Source organism: Pimephales promelas, chromosome 21 (genome assembly GCF_988280905.1).
Source record: "Pimephales promelas chromosome 21, fPimPro1.hap1.1, whole genome shotgun sequence".
Classification (NCBI taxonomy): domain Eukaryota; kingdom Metazoa; phylum Chordata; class Actinopteri; order Cypriniformes; family Leuciscidae; genus Pimephales; species Pimephales promelas.
The window spans coordinates 24813110-24834354 of NC_142789.1; the positions used below are offsets into that span (position 1 = coordinate 24813110).

The following is a 21245-nucleotide window of genomic DNA, read 5'->3' on the forward strand; positions in this document are numbered from 1 at the left end:
ACTTTTGATCAATTTAATGTGTCCTTTCGGAATAAAAGAAAACAAATCTTACAGACTCGATCTGTACTGTACTATACAGCTGCTTATAGATCACGAAATACAAATCTCTCACTTCTTGCGTCCTTCAGAATTAACTTGATATCAACTTGTATACATAATTAGCCTACCATTGAAACATGTTTTTTTTTAAAAGTTATAACTGTAAACTACTATTTTCCTGATTTAAACATTTTAGCATTCATAAAATTAGGAAAAACAAAAATTTAAGACAACTACCCAAATGTAATAAAACCATGTGCAACATATGGTGTACATGCATGGTGGTAGTGTGTATGCCAATAAAAATGTAATTGGATATTAGCCAGACACTGCAACATGTTTTCTGTGGTGGATGTTTCCTGGCAGATGGCAGACCCACCGCTGGCATCAGTGTGTTCTGGTACCTGATTCGGTGAGGCAGGCTGTGGGTGGGCCCGTAGAGGCATGCGGCGTTGGCCTCGAGACAAGAGGTAAGTGACGGATTAGGATCTCTATATAATTTAAAGTTTTATTAAGGAAGTTCTGCAATACCGGGGTTACTGTAGGACGATAACTTATCTTAGCTACTCAGAGGGACTTCTGGGCTGCCTGAAGGTTTCTTGCTGGCAATTTTCCTCACATCCCCATCTTATAGAAAGTTGTCAAAATGTCAGAGGGGACACACTGCGTGGTTTGACATCTGGCATCTGTGTCTCCGGGCTGTTTAAAAATTGCCCTGCTGGTGCTTCATGCAAATTTAATGGCAAATACGGGGCCTATTAAGACTAAAGACAGTTTTAACAAAAAGTGAGACAGGGATTTTTAAGAAAATGTATTCTGTATATCTATGCAAGTCATTTGTAAAATCGTTCTTTAGTCATTTGTTGCATTTGATGCTGTGGAACAATTTACATAAGACTGTGTTTAGAATGTGTTACAGCGGGCCCCAAAACCTATTTGTACAATTTTACAGGATTGCCAATTTTTTACTCACCCATGTCATTCAATACAATATCTCTTTTTTCTTCTATGGATCACAAAAATGAGAGTTTGAAGAATATTTTTGACTGTACACTGTCCGTACAAAACAACACTGAACCCAATTGACGAAAAACATTTTTCTAAAAATCTTCTGTTATATTTGTTTCATGGAAGAAAGAAAGCGAGTGAACAAATGATGATACAATTTTAATTGTATCACATTAAATGGATGCTTCATTATGTCTGACACAGATAAATGTTAAAAATAAATATAAAAAAACCTTTTTCATTTAGTTTAACGTTACTGTACTAAAATAACTAAAACTGAAATTTCTACTGAACAGTACATAGACATAAATATTTTTAAAAATGACAAAAGTACACAACATAATTGCTGAAACTTCAACTAGCCTAATATTAAAATTGTAAATATAAAAGTAAAAACTAAATTCAAAACAAGTCCCCCTGTAGTCCATAATTTTATCTCTTAAAACTGTAATCCTTGATCTGCAATTGAATTTCATGTTTAAATGTTTTTTCCTGTGAAATTATTTTTTTCATACCTTAAAATTACTTGAATGTAACTCTACACCCTTGCTTCATTTATTATACATGGATATGCATATTAATCCCCGCCTCCACTCACTCACTCCAGCTCAAAGATCCACTCTGTCAATTTTACTGTAGTAAACGATAGATACACAGGTTTATTTCAGCCATTAATGTTTGAACCAGAATCTGATTCAGAAGAAGAAGTGGAAGAGTGAACGTATACAAGTCGATGCATCAGAATGGTAATCCATTTTATGTATTGCTCTCAAATTTTGCTTGACAACGTAATCACACAGATAATAATGTGACGGGATTGTTTACATGTTGAAGAACAACGCGATTTCAAACCGCATCTTTTTTTACTGCAGTTGTAGAAACTACTCAGCAATGATGAATTTGCACAATGGCTTAAAGCATATTAAAAACCCCACATAGACACATAAACAACATTAAAAACTTGATTTTAACTTTAATAAAAACTTAAATAATATCTGAATGATACTAAAATAATGCTGGTTTGACATTGTCCAACATATACTGCTTTTGAACAAACTAAAAAAATGTCTTTGCCTTTCTCTTTTTCCTCTTTGTTATGTTTGCAGAGGTGTCGTGTGTTGGTGCAGACGATTCTCCAGCAGATATGACAGACTGTGTAAGGTGGGCAGGAGTGATGCCCGTCCCGGTGAGGGAGTGTCGTGTGCCATGTAGAGATGAATGTAGCTTCACCTCCTGGAGCAGATTCACCCAATGTCAAGGCTGTGGAAGTTGGCGCACTCGTACCCGTTCTCTAATAGGTAACCTGACTGCATTCTGATTATCACAGTGTTTTCTTAAAGCACACACACCATCCAAGCTCCCCTTCCGTCCAAACTCTCAGGTCGCAGTAAGAAGCGCTGGCGATGCCAACAGGAGGAGTTGTTTCCTCTCATGGAGAAAGAAGCTTGTCCTTGTTCAGAATTTCACACCAAGCCTCAGGGTTCCTGGTCTCCTTGTTTGCTTTCACCAGCAAAGAATATTGCTGGCCATCCTTTCATCCAAGGGGTTTCCCACCAAAGCCAAAAGACAGTCCAGGACTGGCGAGCTCATAGGAAGGACAGCGAGTGTGGACACGGAAAGCGCTACAGAGCTCTGGCCTGTCTCGATCACCTGGGGAAACTTGTGGAAACAGATCTTTGTAGCAGCCCTGGTGATGTGCTCTTCAATATTATTGTTTTATACTATTATTAGTTATATTAAATGTATCGCTAAGTATTATGTGGCATGCATGCTGTTTTAGGTTATGAAGAAGAAGTGTGTCATGTGCCCTGTTTTACGGACTGTAAGCTGAGCGAGTGGTCGAATTGGTCTGCCTGCAGCGCCTCCTGTGGTGGGGGTGTGAAAGTTCGCTCTCAGTGGCTACGAGAGAAGCCTTTCAATGGAGGTCGACCCTGCCCAAAACTCAATTACAAAAATCAGGTGAGAATAGGTTTACAATTCGATAGAGGATAATTTCATTTGATTTTATTGTTCTCGTAGTCCCCAGAAGACGAGTTGTTCTGATAACTTTGAATATCCAGAGACATTTAGCATTATTTACAAATGAGATTGACATGGGAGCAGTTCAGTCTATTTAAAATAGCCTAAAAAAATATCACATGCTGTACACATGCACACACTTGTGTGCTTCAATTGTATGTGTTCATATATTCATGAATAGTGTTTGTTCATCTGTGAGCGGGAGTCACAGAGGACAAGGCAGTGTGTGTGTGATGTATTATTCATCTGGTCTGGCTTTGGGGGTCTTGCCCTGCCTGCCCACTTTCAGCTGTTTCTCAACTACATAAGACAAGACTGGAGAGGATCAAGACCCCCGGGGACTGAACCTCTTATCCCCCCATCTTTTTGCTCTTTTTCCTTTTATTTCACTTTATTTTATTTTCCATCAGGGCAGCTCAACCAGCATTAAAGTTTCATGGATCTGAACTAGAGTCAGCAAGCATTTCCTTCAGCTCAGTTTCCCTCATATAAATGAACCACTAAATAACGAATCTACAGTGGGGGCAAACATCTTCCAGTAGAAACTAATAGAAATGATTTCCTTTTCTTTCCCTTTGTCAATTTCCTGTTTTCCTATTCCTCCTTCCTCTCCCTATTATTTTCCACTTCCTCTTATTTTCATTTCCTGTTCCTTTCCCCATTTTTTAAAAATTTCCTTTCTTTCCTTTGCCTTACGTTTACTTTCCACTTTTTTTCAATTTTTTCTTCATATTCTTTTCTCTATGCATATGTTCCATTTTCTTTTCATTTACTTTCCTTTTCTGTTTCCTTCCCCGTTCATCTTATTCATTTCATTTCCATTTTCCTTTCCTTTCCCCTATTTTTTAAATTTCCTTTCTTTTTATTTCCTTTGCTTTTTAATTTCCTTATTTTCCTTTGCTTTACTTTCCTATTTTGGTGCTTTCCTTTTTTCTTTTCTTCCTTTCTCCATTAATTTCCTCTTCCTTTCTTTCATATCCGTTTCTTTATACATTTGTTTCTTTTCATTTTCCAAATTCTTTTTCCTCACCCTTCCCTTTATTTTTATTTCCTTTCTTTACTTCTTATTTACCTTTGCTTTGCACTACTTTTCCTCTTCCCATTCCACTTTCCTATTCATATTTCATTTCCTCTTTTATATCCTCTTCCTTTCTTTTCCTCTTCCTTTCCTCTTCCTTTTCCCCATTCATTCCTCTTTCTTTCTTGTGGTTTTGCTGCTGGTCATGTTCTGCTGATATGAATATCTACAAAGGCTCAGGTGAGTACCCTAGAGATTTGTGTGTGTGTGTGTGTGTGTGTGTGTGTGTGTGTGTGTGTGTGTGTGTGTGTGTGTGTGTGTGTGTGTGTGTGTCTATGTGTGTGAATATGTGTCTGCCCACATAAATATTAGCATGTTATCTTTTTTTCAGTACATACTTTGTATACACAGAGATCCACAACATACACTTGTGTGCATGCTGCCATAACTAAAATCATAGCTATCTTGTCTGTGACCAGGTGTCTGAGGTACTTCCCTGTTACTCTGACTGCAGTCAGTATGTGTGGGAAGTGGAGTCCTGCTCCATGTGCATCATCACCCCACCAAACAATCTCACAAACACTGGATCGACACAGGCTTCATGTGGAGAGGGTTTCCGGACCTGCAAAATCCAGTGAGTTTGTCACGCTTAGTTTTTAAATGAGCCTTTTAAGTTGAATTAAAAAGAAGTTATGTCTCGTACTGAGAATGTCTTTTTAAAATGTCCCCATTCTGCCACAATACAGAAGCACAATATATTGTGTTTTACCTTTGTTGTAAAATGATAAAACAGATCCTGTGTGCGTCACACAGCAAAATTGTCTCGTAAGTCAGCGTTCAGAAACGAGGAGAGGTCACAACAGTGCCAAACAGATTCATGGGGTCATAACTCTTCTTTTTAAAGATAAGTGAGGTCATAACTCTGCCCTTCAGTCTAAAGTGAGGTCAGGAGGGGATGATGGGATACTATGGGTAATGTTATAACTGAACAACAATGTTTTCTGGTTCTATTTGTGCTCTCACCCTGACTGAGAGGTGCCACAAAAACCCTAGACCACGTCTGACTTTTAGGCTCTTTATAGTTTCATTTAAATTGTAAAAAAAAAAAAACCTTTGTTTGTCCCTGATTGAAAGCTGCTTGAAAAGGGGAGGAGAAAACCAGGATGAGGTTGTGGATGACTCACTATGTGCCCAGGAGGAACAGCCAATCACAGCTGAGACCTGTCTACTGCCGTGCCCCGCCCACTGTGTGACATCAGAGTGGAGCCAGTGGAGCAAATGTACCGTGGTCAGTTTGATTGATGGATGAATAGGTGGAGGGGCAGATGAATGGATAATAAAATGTCAGGATGGAGGGAAGCTTGTCATGATGGGATGACTAAAATTAACATTTATTACTTATATAATAATACAATATATTCCTTGAAAGGTTGAAAGTTCCCACAAAAAATAGGTGCAAAAAGTAAATAATAATTCATTTCTAAAATTGCCTAATGGTGCATTGATTGGAATATGCATCTTTAGCACTTGTTGCTATATAGTCCCTACATTAGCAAAAACAAGCATTACATTAATTATTACAGTGATGCATTTAAATGGACGCCTAGGGTGCAAGTTATCGCATCTGAATAAACAATAAAATGCACATTGTTTTTGAATGTATAGCCACATGACTTGAAAATTATACTTCTTAATATGACACAAATGGGGTAGAATTGCTAACTAACCTGTTTTATTAAATATATCCTAAAGCTTGTCATTTTTATCTTGATACTCAACTGCTTACATAGAGAAAAATCCACTTACAACAATTACAACTTTTTTTTACTCCAACGCCAATGAGCAAAAAAATATTAAAATAACGAACTACAATAATTATAATTAAGATACTTACATTTTGGAAGTTTTTGGGGTGAGTTTAAATCAAAATATAGACTTCCATTGTAAATGCATTGAATGAAAAGTCCCTATTAGGATATGCATGATGTTATACTGGTGTGGATATGCATGATGCTATACTGGTGTGATTGATGTCTGCATTCCCCAAGGATTGTAATGCTGGTGATTTGAGGTGGAGGAGTAGATCTGTTTTGAGGTGGCCAGAAGGAGATCATTCCTGCCCTGATCTAAACCAGACTCAATCCTGTATCAATATGACCTGTCTCAAATACTCCTACGTTTACTCAGGTACTGTAACAAACGTTCACACCAGTGGCGAAGCCAGACATTTTAAAGTGAGTGGACCTTGGTGAAACAGGGTGGATCTCAGTGCCCTCAAACTGAAGTACATCATTTTACAATACATGATATAAAAATGTGGATGCAAATTTTATATGATATATGCCAAAAGTGAAAATAAAAATGTAAACGTGATCTGTTGAGCATCATGCATGACAGTTAGTGTCATATATCTTTGAAAAGGTCTCAACTAACAGAATACATCAAGTATAATTGTTTAGGTATAGAGACCGATATCAAGTAAATGTAAACAGTACACACATGTGGCTTTTGGGCCACGTTTTGGTTTGTAGCTTCACCAAACATTAGTGAACCATATAGAAAACATATTTATTTTGAGCAGGTGTTCTCAATTCAAACGAGCCCATACACAACATAACACGACACGTAGATCTTCAGATCATTCTCATATAGGTATTCCATACTGCTTTGCTAAAGCTATAGGACATCTGAGATCTGATTGCGTCACGATGATGACGATGATGCAATGTTTTCTAACGTAATTTGACAACAGTACAATTTCGAACAGAGCTTGGATGTCAGGTATAGCCTAGTGGATAGGGGCGATGAGTAAAGACCGATCGGAGACTGTTTGATCACTCATGTTGACAGAACTAGCATTTACCATTCTCTATATAGAAGCACACAACTGGAAGATCAGCACTCATCCACCAGGATCTTATTGGTTCTTGCTTTATTCTACACATGTTTACACATGTAATTAGTTCCTATGTTCATGTATTTAAGTGATTATTGTCATGTATGCAGGATTTTTATTCTTTCCCACAAAAAAAAAAAAAAAAACTATTGGTGTCTCATTTAATAGGGTAAACCAGCCATCAATCTGAGAGGACCAGTGCCATCCTGGCCCGAATGTAGCCTCGCCACTGGTTCACTCTATCACAATTTACAGATTGCCAAAAATTGTTCTGTGTAGTGCAGAGAGTAAAATGTGTGTATGTGTGTGTGTGTTGAAGACTGGAGTAGCTGTCAGCTCAGTGAAAACGCAGTGTGTGGCCGGGGGATTAAGACTCGACTCCTGAACTGTGTCCGCAGCGATGGGAAGCTGGTGGAACTGAGCATGTGCAAAGAGGTGACTGTTCTTCTCACTGGAATTCTTTCACAATAAATGCTCAATAGGAATCCAATGTTTTTATTGGTTTCTTATCTTTTCTAGTTGGGTCCTTCACGTGGAAAGCTCTCTGCCCCCTGTGAGGTGGGCTGCCCTGTTAATTGCCTGATTACAGAGTGGTCCACCTGGTCAGAATGTTCACACACCTGTGGAAGCCAAAGTATGATCTCCAATTTATATAATAATAATATTGTTAATATTATATGAATAATAATAATTATAAATATTTCGCTTTTTATTTTATTTTTTTTATTTTATTTTATGTATTGGATTTTTTTTCAATTTAGTTTTTTATAATAATATAAAAAAATTTTTTTTGAAGAAAACAAGGAGTGCTTCCCTTCTCAACACTGGCCAATTATTAATAATAATAGTAATTAAATAATTTAATATTAATAAATATATATAAAGCAAGTTTTATAATTATAGTTTTTTTTTTATATAAACACAAGTGGTGCGTTCCTTTTTAAAACTAGCCAAGAAATCAATGATAATAATAATAATTGGATTTTTTAAATTTTATTAAAACATTATTGGTGCTTTTCTGCTTTCCTTTTTTAGCCTTGGCCAGTAAATATGAATCTAGAAACACACCTGTATGTTTACACCCTTGAGATTTCAGTCATGCTTCCTTGAACTCAGCTGTTGTTAGGGGCTTAATTAAAATCTATTATCAGTCTCATTTATCTTCATCCTAGGCTCTGCCAGTCCCACGAGTAAACTCTTCCCAGAGCGCTTATCAAATTTCAGCATGAAAACAGTGCTCACACTGGACTTCAGGTCCTGATATCATGTGTTTGTGTCTTGCTGTGTGTTAATTTTCCAGGTCAAATGACACGTTCCAGGGTCGTTCTGCAGCCTGCTAGTGAGGGAGGTCGTCCCTGTCCATCTCAACTCTCCCAGACCCGCCCCTGTCCCATTAAGCCCTGCTACAGCTGGAGATGGGGGGACTGGAGACCATGCAGGGTTGAGGTAGTTTTGATGCAGTGCGCCTGAAACTAAAACAAACTGCTGATGCCACTGAGACATTGTCCTTTGCCAACACAAATGCCCAGACCAAAGATGTTCACATAGCTAAAGGCTACTACTTTCCATTAAACTGTCAAAGTGAGCCCATCATAACCCTGAGCTCATATGAGATCAAATTATCCTTGCTACGCCGCTATAAACAGCTCTGGCAGAGTTCTGTCTCATTTTATTTGTTTCTTGAGCATTAATCAGCATATTAGAATGATTTCTGAAGGATGATGTGACTGAAGAATAATTATGCTAAAAATTCATGTTTTTAACAATATTGTTTTTACTGTGATTTTGATCAAATAAATGCAGCCTTGGTGAGGCTTCAAAAAAAATTTTTTACAAATATTTACCAAACCCAAACTCTTAATTGGTAGTGTACGTCAAAAGTAATTTTAGGTCTAAAAAAGTATATAATTTTAGGTGTAAAAAGTACACAAAAAAATAAAATTTTTGGGGGGCTGTAAAGAATTGAAAAACTAAAGTAAAATTATTATTTATTTATTTATCTTTTTTTTTGGGGGGGGGGGGGGGGGTTAAATACATAATTACAAATGCTAATACAAACCTTATACATTTTTAGGTATAAATAAATAAAATGATACGAAATTGTGAATCCCTTGTCCAGGTTTCTCTAGAATAAAGGCTACCAATTAAAGGTGCATTTTTACACAATGTCTCTACAAAACCATTGAAATAGGTGTCCTGAGCAATCAGATGTGTCTCTGACAGGTTCTGTAAGCAGCAAAAAAACACTTTTTTTTAGCCAATCAGAACACAACAGATCAGAAACACTCTCTGGCTGTGAATCATGTTGGACACAAGCCCGTGCGGAGGCCTCATCATGGTGTTATGAGCCAATTATATTATGGCTAAATCTAGAGTGGTTTCTTTCTACCCACACTTTCTAAATAACAGAATTCAAGAAAAAATAAACGATCTGAAGTATTTCAGCTTCACACAGAAAAGACATAATACATCTAAACTGCCCAGTATAACATCATGAACATGACAGATGCTGTCAGCTCAGATCGGCTCTGTCTGTAATCTTTCTCTCTCTTTGCAGGGCGCCGACTGTGGCGAGGGAGTAAGTCGGAGGGAAATATCCTGTGTGGTGCATTGGGGTTCTCTTTCAGGTCCTCCTCAGCCCGTTCCGGTGGATGATAAGATGTGTGTCGGAAATTCACAGAGCAAAGTCAGTGAGACGGAGTTATTGCAGCCCTGCACAATTCCTTGTCCAGGTTTGCATCTCTAACACAAGTACCACACTCAAAAGATTTTTGTTTTTTTTTGAAAGAAGTCTCTTATGCTCACCAAGGCTTTGATTAAAAATACATTGAAAACAGTCATATTGTGAAATATTTCTACAATTTAAAATAATGGTTTTCTATTTGAATATATTTTCAAATGTAATTTAGAAGCTCACTGGCTGGATTTTCTGTCTCGCACGTCAGGAGAATGTCACCTAACCAAGTGGTCACCATGGAGTTCATGTCAGCTACTGTGTTTGGATGGGCGTAGTTTTGAGACGTGGGGTCGACAGGCTCGTTCTAGAGCCGTAGTCACACAAGTCCTGGAGAACCAGGATTCCTGTCCCAGCCAGATGTATGAGACACGGCCATGCCAAGGTTTGTGGGAAGACATAGTGGTGGAAAAAAAAAACATAAGCAGTTTAATGCTTTTTTTGTCATGAACACAATACCAATACCACATTCAAAAGAACACAATACTTGGACTCTTTTTGGTTTGTGCAATCTTCCTTTGGATCGTTCCAAGCTGTTGTTTTTCATAGTTGTTATTTCCTCTCTGTTTGAGAAAATAGCTCTGACTGAGAAGTGATGAACAGGAAGCCACTAAACCAGAACAGCACTCTAGTGTGTTTTTATCTGTTCTTCCAGGAGGAACGTGTCTTAGTTATGAATGGATGACGGGTGAGTGGAGGCATAACCGTAGGCTGGTGTGGTGCCAGCGCTCTGACGGAGTCAACGTCACGGGTGCGCACTATCAATGCATTCATCCTCAAAATAGTATTATAAGGAAGCAAATTCATGTCTTATTTCATACTCTTTTTGGTATTGGAAAGGACTTGGAAAAAACACAACCATTAATTTTCATTTTGGCTTAATGTAATCAGTGTTCCTCTACATTAGGAGGCTGCATCTCTCAGAACCAGCCATCTGCGGTACGGCAGTGTCACCCTCCCTGCAACAAACCCTTCTCCTTCTGCACACAGGTAACACAGAACACTGAACACGCATGATCTGATTCATTATCCCGGCTACTGAACATGCCCAGGTCCTATTTCATCCCAAAACGACCAAACACCAAAAAAAAAAAATGTTATTTTAAAAAATCACATTTGGCTTTTCTTGCATCCTCATTGTTTTTGTTAACTAAAAGTAAAACTGTTACAAATGTTTTTGGTTAATTCAAGCTAAAAATTAATTATTAAAATAAATATTAGATCAAAAATTTAAACTTGATTTTTTTTTTTGTCAGCAATTAACTGAAATAAAAAAAAAATGAAATACCTGCAATTAAAATGAATTAAAGCTACATAAAAATAAAACAAAAATAAATAAAAAATTATTAATTTTTAAAAATTAATAAAAATGACAAATGTACAAAATTATTACAACAAAAACAAAGTTAAATAAAACTTACAACTTAAACTATAATTAAAACTTAAATTCTAAAAATATTGTCTTATTTGCTTAGATGCATTGTTGTATTTCAGAAATGCATTACAGTTAAATAATTTTTTCATCACAGTAATGGAAATTTGGGGGTGGTTTAAATATGTTTATTAATAATGATGATAATTATGTGAAAGTTAATGACATTGTTTTTATAAGGAAAATGAGCTTTGACAGATGCTGAGTTTACTAAGTGTGGTATCATTTGACTCACGGCAGTGTTTCACTCTGTTATGATGAGATGTAAAACCCTTTATTGTCATATATCACAACTCCCTCTAATGCCTTGCAATTAACAGCTGTACGCAGGGCCGGCGCTAGCCATTTGGGTGCCCTAAGCACAAATGCTTGGTGGTGCCCCCTTAACACCCCCCCCCCCACCCCCACCACCCACTCACCCAAGGAATAACGTCTCTGGTTACGTATGTAACCCTAGTTCCCTGAAGGGAACGAGACGCTGCGTGTAAACGCCGTGGGAACGCCTCTGCGTGACGAGTCATGAAGCACGTATGAAATCTGTCCAATGGCGAGACGGAACGTCATAGGCGGGGTGACGTATCGACCAGGAAACTATAAAGCATCCCCGAAACACAAGCGCAACAGCTTCTGATAGGACTGAAGCAAGCGCTCACGGGCATGCTGGGAGTATGGCATAGACACGCAGCGTCTCGTTCCCTTCAGGGAACTAGGGTTACATACGTAACCAGAGACGTTCCCATTCAGGGAACTTCGAGCTGCGTGTAAACGCCGTGGGAACGCTAATACCAACGCCGCCATGCGAGCAGGTGTCCGTTGTATGAAATCAGGCACATATTTAGACGAAAGCACCTGCGCCCCTGGAGCGGAGCTACCATACCCCTGGTTAAGTGAGCCCAGACAGCCAAAGGAGAAGGCTGACCGGCGGACTCATATGCAAATGAGATGGCCTCGACCACTCACTTACTCAACCTCTGCTCAGATGCGGGACAACCTTTCTTCGGAGGTCCAAAACAAACAGATAACTGTTCAGGCTTTCTCCACAGGGCAGCTCTGTGGACATAAGCATCTAGAGCCCTCAGAGGGCAGAGCAGATTAGTTTCTCTTGGTCTGACCTCACAATACCACGAAGAAAAAGAATTACCAATGGGTATCTCCCGTGAAAAGCTCCACTCAAAGGGACGTGGTAAGCAGATAGGCCACCACATACACCTTTAGTGTGGAGTGGGATAACCCTGTGGAGAAATGCTCCAAAGGAATTCCAGCACCGCCACACCGGGCAGTTAACTGGGTCCAACTGGTGTTCTCCCCACCAAGAGGTGAAACATTGCCACCTCAAGGCATATAATCTCCTCGTGGACGGAGCTCTGGATTGGAGGATGGTCTCCACGACCTCAGTCGAGAGACCCGATTCTATGAGCTGGGCCCCCTCAGAGGCCAAGCCACAACCTCCATAGATCTGGGCGGGGGTGAAGTATCGACCCGCATCCATACTCGGGCCGGCCAACGCGGGGCTACTAACAGTAGAAAGACCCCGACTCGGTGAACCCTCTCCAGAACTCCTGGGAGCAGAGCAATCGGGGGAAATGCGTACAGGGGTGACCTCGGCCACTCCTGTACCATCGCATCCAACCCCAGAGGGGCTGGTGGATACAGAGAAACCACAGCATGCAGTGTCTCAGTCCCTGGATTCAAATAGGCCTACCTCGGTATGACCGAAATGACTCCATAGGAGCTCCACCACCTCGGGGTGGAGTCTCCACTCCCCGGGCCTCGGCCCCTGCCTCGACAGGATGTCTGCTTCCCGATTTAAATATCCTGGGATATAAAATCGCCAAAGAAGAAGCTTCCCCTGGGCCCACAGAAGGATCTGGCGCTAGCCTGAATAATGGACATGAGCGCAGACCCCCTTGATGGTCTATAAAAAGACCCCCGATGTGCTGTCTGACCGGACAAGAACATGGTGACCCCTCAGGTCTGGGAGAAAGTCCACAGACCCCGGGCTGAGCGACCACTCATGATCGCCCCCAGCCCGTGAGGGAGGCGTATATCGTTAGCTTCTTTGGAACAATGAAGTAACGGCTGTAATACCCCAACTCTCTGTCGGGGGGAAGAACTCGTTCTATCGCCCCCTTCAGTAACAGAGCTTTCACCTCTTGTTCCATGACCAGAGCCTGCTCGGGGGATACCACTGTAGGCAAAATCCCCCGAAAACGAGGCGGACGTGACCTGAACTGGATCGCGTACCCGCGTTCGATAGTCTGCAGGACCCATCGAGATATATTTGGAAGACTTTCTCATTCTGCCAGAAATTCCACTAAGGGTACCAGTCTCTCGAGACTGGCCTCTGGAGTAATTATAGAGACAGAAACAGTGCCCTGTGACCGCGCACAGGCAGGGTTTAACGACTGTTCTGTATCGCTCCTCGGAGCAAACGAGCTTCCCTCGGGAAACCACTCGCTAGGACCGTCTGCGCCCACCCTCACAGGCAGGTTCAGCAGAACGGGTCCCTGCAGACCCCCCTGGTGGTTTATGTAAGAGACCACAGACATGTTGTCTGACCGGACAAGAACATGATGATCTCTGAGGTCTGGGAGAAAGTGTTTCAGAGCCTGAAACACCGCCATCATCTCTAGACAATTTATATGCCATCGGAGATGATGGTCTTGCCACAACCCGCGGGCCGAGCGACCACTCATGATCGCTCCCCAGCCCGTGAGAGAGGCATCCGTCGTCACCGTTACCCGGCGACACGGGGCTCCCAGCGCAGGTCCCAGGGACAGGAACCAAGGTTCTTTCCACATAGCCAGGGCACGGAGACCACGTCGCGTGACCTTGATCTTGCGGAGCGGCTTTCCCCTCGGGGAGAACCCCTTGGTCTTGAGCCACCACTGTAGTGGTCTCATGTACAGCAGGCCGCACGGTAACACGTTGGATGCTGCTGCCATCAGACCCAGAATTCTCTGGAATTCCTTTACAGTGAGTGACTGGCCTAGCTTCACTTGCTTGACAGTCGAGATAATCGAGGCTATACAAGCCGACGACAGACGTGCCTGCATCGTCGTCGAATCCCATACCACGCCTAGAAAAGTGGTCCGCTGAACTGGCGAAAGCACACTCTTCTTAGCGTTGAGTCTCAACCCCAACCTTCTGATGTGGGCGAGGACGGCATCTCGATGCCGAATCGCCTGATGCTCCGATTGAGCCAGAATCAACCAATCGTCGATGTAATTTAAAATGCGAATGCCCTGGAGACGCAGCGGGCCAAGGCCGCGTCCATGCATTTCGTGAAGGTTCGAGGAGATAACGCTAGGCCGAATGGAAGGACCCGATATTGGTACGCTTCGCCCCAAAAAGCGAACCTCAGGAACTTCCGATGTTGCGGAAGGATGGAGATATGGAAGTACGCGTCTTTTTTTAGGTCTATCGTGACGAAACCAGTCCTCGGACCTGATCTGTGACACGATCTGCTTGAGAGTCAGCATTTAGAACTTGAGCTTCCCTACTGACCGATTTAAGAGGCGCAGGTCTAAAATCGGACGCAGCCGCCCATCCTTCTTTGGAACAATGAAGTACCGGCTGTAATACCCCAGCTCTCTGTCGGGAGGAAGAACTCGTTCTATCGCCCCCTTCAGTAGCAGAGCTTTCACTTCTTGTTCCATAACCAGAGCCTGCTCGGGGGTCACCACTGTGGGCAAAACCCCCCGGAAACGAGGTGGACGCGACCTGAACTGGATCGCGTACCCGCGTTCGATAGTCTGCAGGACCCAACGAGATATATTTGGAAGACTTCCCCATTCTACCAGAAATTCTACTAAGGGTACCAGTCTCTCGAGACTGGCCTCTGGAGTAGTTTTTAAAAACAGAAACAGCGCCCTGTGACCGCGCACAGGCAGGGTTTAACGACCGTTCTGTATCGCTCCTCGGAGCAAACGAGCGTCCCTCGGGAAATCGCTCGCTGGGACCGTCTGCACCCCCCATTACAGGCAGGGTTGGCAGAACGAACCCCTGAGGGCACAGAGAGAGAGCGGGCGCCGGATTCAGCGGCGAACACCTCTGTCTCACGGTGGGGACCACCCTCAGTAGCCTGACACCAGTGGCGTCAGGACTTCTTCGACGAAGCCTTCCTGGCGACAATAACCGTCCTCAGATCGGTTCTATCCCGGGAAGACCTCGCCTGAGAACGCCGCGTCTCAGCCCAGTTTTGCTGGGGAGGAGCCCGCGACGCTCTCTCGACGGGCGGGGCTGCTCTCGCCCAGCAGCCCCCGAAGGATGAGTACGGAGGGGGAGACATTTCTGGAGCGCCGCTGCCTGTTTTTTTCCCGGACGACAGCGGCGCATCCAGGAGAAACGCTTTATCTTTCTCCTTCATATTAGCCAGATTTAGCCACAGATGCCTCTCCGTGGCCACCAGGGCTGCCATAGAGCGGCCGACTGATCTGGCCGTCTCCTTGGTGGCACGGAGAGAAATATCTGCCGCCTGACGCAGTATCTCATTAATCACGTCAGTGCCGACGACCTCCCCCTCACTCATATCTCCTAGACCCAGCAATATTAGCATACATAGAGGTCTGGTGTGTCAAAATTCTAGCTGACACTGGTTTGTTCCACGATCTACACACCTCGGTGTGTAGATCGGGGAAGAAGGGCAAACACCGGCATGGAGGTAGTGAGTGTGATATTAAAAATCTCTCATCCATTTTACTCTCTCAACTCTTGTTTCTCAACTGGCCATTCAATGGTTAATTTTTCCACAGCCCGAGTCAAAAACCTCCATTTTTTTTTTTTTTTTTTACTACATTCGCGGGAGACTGGGATGGCAAACGAGCTTCCCCCGCTCTCCACTGAGTCCCATAGACTCTGCATCCACACTTTCAACATCCAGCTCCTCAGAACTGGATAATTGAAGTGATGGCGCCTCAGCCCGGGCAGGAAAAACCGCAACGCGGACTCCCGCAGCGAGAACTGAGGCACTGGATCTACCAGGTAAGGGCAGAGAAAGGGCGGGGCCCGTCTCAATCCCCGCTGATAGATCCATCTGCGATCCCCACGACGCAAGCCTTCGCTGTGCCTCGGCAGCAGCGGGACCCGAGCCGCGGGGAGCGCGCACCGAACCACTCTCCTCGAAGAGTGCCCGGCGGGAGCGAAGTGTCTTCATGGGCAGACACTCGCAGTGCACAGCCGGCCCCCTCGAGAGCCGACTGAGCATGCTGCACTCCCAAACAAACAACACACAGATCGTGTGTATCCCCACCCGTGATGAAGCGAGGGCAGGGATGAACACACTTTCTGCTGTTGTTTGCTCGCCATATCAATATATATAAATATACAATATTAGACAGACAGACAAAATTCATACATAGAGCGCTTGTGAAGACTCAGAAGCTGTTGCGCTTGTGTTTCGGGGATGCTTTATAGTTTCCTGGTCGATACGTCACCCCGCCTATGACGTTCCGTCTCGCCATTGGACAGATTTCATACGTGCTTCATGACTCGTCACGCAGAGGCGTTCCCACGGCGTTTACACGCAGCTCGAAGTTCCCTGAATGGGAACAACCATTCAGAATTTCTTAGTTAGGTTCTCTTTACTTCCAAAATAACTGCTGCAAATAAATACATTTACATTAACAATGGCACCAAATATGAAAAGAAATAAATAATAAAAAGGTTAAAATTATAAATACCAAAAACCACCACAATTACTAAAAACACATTTTTGGAACTGGCTACAACTGCTGGTTGATGGTTCTTCCTCCTGGCCTTGAGTTGCTCCTTGCATGTATTTTAGCATTGACCCTGCATTCAGAAATACAAGACAAAATATTCACGGATTGTACTAAATCAATAACCATCGTATACAAAAATATTGCACACATCTTTTATATAATATAGGCCTATGTGTCACTGGAACATTTAAAATTCAAAACTCTATTCTACCTTTAAAAGAGGTCTGATGAGGCACAGTATAATAATTCTGTACATAATTTGTAGGGCTGGGAAAAGATGAATCGCGATTAATCGCATCCAAAATAAAAGTTTGTGTCTACATTAATGATATAGGCCTATGTGTGTGTACTGTGTATAATTATTTTGTATATGTATTTAAGAAATATTTGTTATTTATATATAAAATATTTTAATTTATATATATATATAATATAAATTATCTATTAATATATACAGTATATACATGCAAATATTTCTTAAATATATATATGTGTGTATATTATATATACAAAATAATTATACACAGTACTCATGTAGAAACTTTTATTTTGGATGTGATTACGCTTTTCCCAGCCCTAATAATTTGACAACTCCATATGAAAATATACAAACAGTGAGATTGTGTTTTTTTTTTTTAATTGCAGTTTCACCAATAGATGTCGCCCTTGGGCCTTTGACCGCATTATCCGATAGAACAACAACGAAAAAACATATCTAAGCGATCTTCCTTTTCTTCTCAAACAAACTAACTGCATCTTAAACAGCCCAAGTAAAAAAAAAACCCAGGGAGAAACCCCCGGACCCCCGTTAAAATAAAAAATTCTACATGCAGGGCAAAGCCCTGGATCATTTGCACAACTAGCGACGCCCCTCTGGACATGCATACACGAAGCAAGGGTGCCTACAAAACTAACACTTTTATTTAAAACATTGTCTTACCTGCAAACAAGTATCATCCCACTGTCTCTTCTTTTTCCTTTTTTCCGCCCCCGACTCTTTAGAGACCATGTCTGATGTCGATCAGGTGTCTGCCAAATTTGACACTGATTGAGGAACAGACCACTGCGAGGTGGGGAAGGGGGGGCACCAGAGGGAGAGTGGCACAGGAGATTCACCTTTTTCTCCACTAATTTGGTCTAGGCCTATATTACTTTTTTATTGCTTTTGTATATTAACATGCTTTAGACATATTGTATTTGTTATTTATACTAGTAGCCTATTGTGATGATTTTTCACCACCCAGATTTTTTGGTGCCCCCCCCAAGCACTTGGTGCCCTACGCGCAGTGCGTGATGTGCGTGTGCGGAGCGCCGGCCCTGGCTGTACGTCTCCATAAGATCGTAGCACATTTTAATATCCAGCCCACCCGCTGTGATGTTTTACGAGAATCTCTCTTGTCTTTCTGTCAGAATGGAGTTTGTGGTTGTGAGAAGGGTTTCACAGAGGTCATGACCTCTCATGGGTTCCTTGACTACTGTACCAGAACCCCAGGGTTGGACCATAAGAAGGCAGATGTAAAAACCCTCGCAGGACGTCTTAGACCAGAGCACACTCGGAACAAGAACCTCATCAAGGACTGGGCACTACAGCCTCTTGGACCAGGTGCTAACAACAACCATACACTGTAAAAAAATATTGATGGTTTAACTTAAAAAAGTAAGTAACCTGGTTGCCTTAAAATCTTAAGTTCATTGAACTGGAAAGTGAGTTAATACAATGAAGGAGAATGATTTAATCATCAGAAACTCAAAATTATATGTTATCTGAACTAAATAAATTATTTAAGTTGATTTGACAAAAGAAAAAATGTTGTGATACTACACCGTAAAAAAATATTGTTGGTTTAACTTAAAGTAAGTAACCTGGGTTGCCTTAAAATTTTAAGTTGATTGAACTGGAAAAAGTGAGTTAATACAATGAAGGAGATTAATTTAATCATCAGAAACTCAAAATAATAAGTTATCTCAACTAAATAAATTATTATAAAGTTGATTTGACAAAAGAAAATATGTTGTGATAACAAATTTTGTAAAACAGTGTACGTAGGTACGTGTTCTTGTAGGTAGAAGTTAGCATCACCCCGGTAACCTCGACAACAAACCCAATAGGAGTTTTCCATTGGCTTTTGAATTATTGCAGAAAATAAGCTCGGTGACCAGCTTTGAGACTGCACTTCCATTTAGACACTTGTTAGCACAAGTAAACGCTTTAAATAACAAAAAATAAACAATTATCACGTATTTTATGTCAGAGAATAAAAAATATCTGTGTTAACCACAGAGCCGATTTCAGGCATTTAAACAATAACTCGTTAAAAAAAAAATGTTTAACCGAAAGTGCCAAAATACTAACTGGTTTCTAGGTTTTGGCCTAGAAAAATACGTCATCCCTGCAGCACTCTATTGGATGAATTGTTTGATTGACAGCTGGGAGTCGAGAGCCAGAATGCTTTGGTTGAGCCATGCTTTGTAAATGTTCATGTTTATTTTGACTGACAGATGGGCGAGTCAAGTTGTGGGTATATGGGCTGATGGCAGCTGGGTTTGTTGTGATCCTCCTTCTCATCATGATGTCCTTCCTACTGTGGTGAGGCTGATTTTTACATGGCTATGCTAGTTTAATGCTTCATATCACTCTATGGTCTCTTTCTTCTCACATAATAAAACAGTCGGGGTCCTAATCAACCTCCCGTCAGTTTAGTTTAAGATAATGACTGCCAGAATGGGCATTATCCCATAAATAAAGCACTGGCATATCATTTATGACTCCCTCATTGGTAAATGTCATATATAAAAAATGTGTTTGTTCTGCACTCTGGTGGTGATAGTTTAAACTGCAATAAATCATGATGCAAAGGGTTTCTTAGGTAGTTTAGTGAGTTTATACATATTTAAACATGTTTTGCGTTTCAGTAAGAACCCAGAGGACAGTCCCAGCAGCAGTCCGCAGAAAGCACTGGCTCTGGCATATGATGGGGACATGGATATGTGAGTCCACCATGGGTATGCAATGCAAATAAATGCTCAAAACAGACGTCTGGCATCATTCTGGCCACAAGCTGAGCATGACAGAGATGATGTTGACTGGAGAACTGATGTTTAAGCAGCACAAAAACTGAACAGGAGGCTGTCGGGAGAACTTGGAAAATGGCATACAGCCGTGTGAATCAGAATCATGTCTACAGCCCTCATTGCGTGAGTGCCTGTCTGTGTGAAGATCTGTGTGTGTATGTGTTAATCAGAGAGTTTGTTTAATGCCCATTATGAGGAGATTGTTCTGTACACGTTAAAGGAATTGTTCACTCATAAAAGATTTTCTTTTTTTTTTTCAAGCACTCATGTCATTCCAAACCCGTATTAATTTCTATCTTCTGTCAAACACAAAAGGAGAATTTCTAAAGAATATCTTAGCCACTCTTTTTATACAATCAGTCGTATTGAACCACTTTTATGAATCTTTTGTGTCTACTACCGGTATTTTAAATGCTTGAAAGCTTTGTTCCCATTCGGTGCATGAAAACGAGCAACCGGAGCATTCTTAAAAACATTTCATTAAAATTCCTTACGTTCCGCAGAAGAAAGTCAGTCATACGAGTTTGAAACTACATGAGACTGAGAAAGTAATGACAGAATTTTCATTTTTTGGGTGAACTATCCTTTTAAAGATTCCCCTTCAAAGGGATGTTTTCTGATGCACTACATTAGTGCCATCTTAATTTATTCATTTATTTATGTTTTAAAACCTATATAGCCTTTAAAAATTGCCTCCCTATTTGAATGATTTAGGTTTTAAACAACAATGTTTTGATTTCACCCTGATCAGCTATGAAGGATTTAAAATGCTTTGTCACCCCTGATAAGGTTGTGATGTTCTTTTGTAATGTGTATACTGTAATGTGAATATTTTCTATCTGTGTCTTTGAGTGGTTTATAAATAAATCTGAATCTCAGAGAGGAGTGTTATATTTAAATAAGCACGGTTTCATGCTGTAGGACTTTCATATTTCCGATGCGTTTAACTGTCTGGTTGCGCTCTTTTAGATTCCTCTCTGTCTTTGCGGTTCTGGAACAGTGCTGCTGTCATTTCTGATCAGTATCAATTCACTGAGCCAACTTCAAGCTCAGATTGTCATATTCCTCTTATGAATTGTAATTAGAATGTGAATTAGTTATAACAGATGAGGTCAAATGAGAAAATGCAGGTGCTACGCAGCTGCATGTATTCACAAGGACCAGTAGATGGCACTGCTATGATAGAAATCCCAATTCCCTGAGGTTTTTGCTTCTTGTATGCTGATATGATGCCCTATAATCTAAGCATACAACACAATATCAAGGAGAACCTAAGTGATATATATATATAATTCCAGACGTTT

The 21245-nt window shown here is 41.3% G+C and overlaps 1 protein-coding gene across 1 annotated transcript in view; it reads left to right on the forward strand.

Annotated features, from left to right (window-relative positions):
- The window catches only part of thsd7bb (thrombospondin, type I, domain containing 7Bb), a 62805-nt gene extending 41984 nt beyond the window's left edge, over nucleotides 1-20821 (forward strand). Inside the window, exons 12-28 of the mRNA XM_089125246.1 lie at nucleotides 406-509; nucleotides 2154-2345; nucleotides 2429-2737; nucleotides 2828-3006; nucleotides 4564-4718; nucleotides 5219-5372; nucleotides 6133-6271; nucleotides 7300-7415; nucleotides 7500-7614; nucleotides 8281-8426; nucleotides 9538-9712; nucleotides 9926-10099; nucleotides 10370-10465; nucleotides 10622-10704; nucleotides 18280-18472; nucleotides 19369-19456; nucleotides 19783-20821. Of these exons, the coding sequence (XP_088981372.1) occupies nucleotides 406-509; nucleotides 2154-2345; nucleotides 2429-2737; nucleotides 2828-3006; nucleotides 4564-4718; nucleotides 5219-5372; nucleotides 6133-6271; nucleotides 7300-7415; nucleotides 7500-7614; nucleotides 8281-8426; nucleotides 9538-9712; nucleotides 9926-10099; nucleotides 10370-10465; nucleotides 10622-10704; nucleotides 18280-18472; nucleotides 19369-19456; nucleotides 19783-19861 (2497 nt within the window). The 3' untranslated portion in view covers nucleotides 19862-20821. The remainder of the gene's footprint in view (nucleotides 1-405; nucleotides 510-2153; nucleotides 2346-2428; nucleotides 2738-2827; nucleotides 3007-4563; nucleotides 4719-5218; nucleotides 5373-6132; nucleotides 6272-7299; nucleotides 7416-7499; nucleotides 7615-8280; nucleotides 8427-9537; nucleotides 9713-9925; nucleotides 10100-10369; nucleotides 10466-10621; nucleotides 10705-18279; nucleotides 18473-19368; nucleotides 19457-19782) is intronic.
- Nucleotides 20822-21245: the final 424 nt, after the last annotated feature.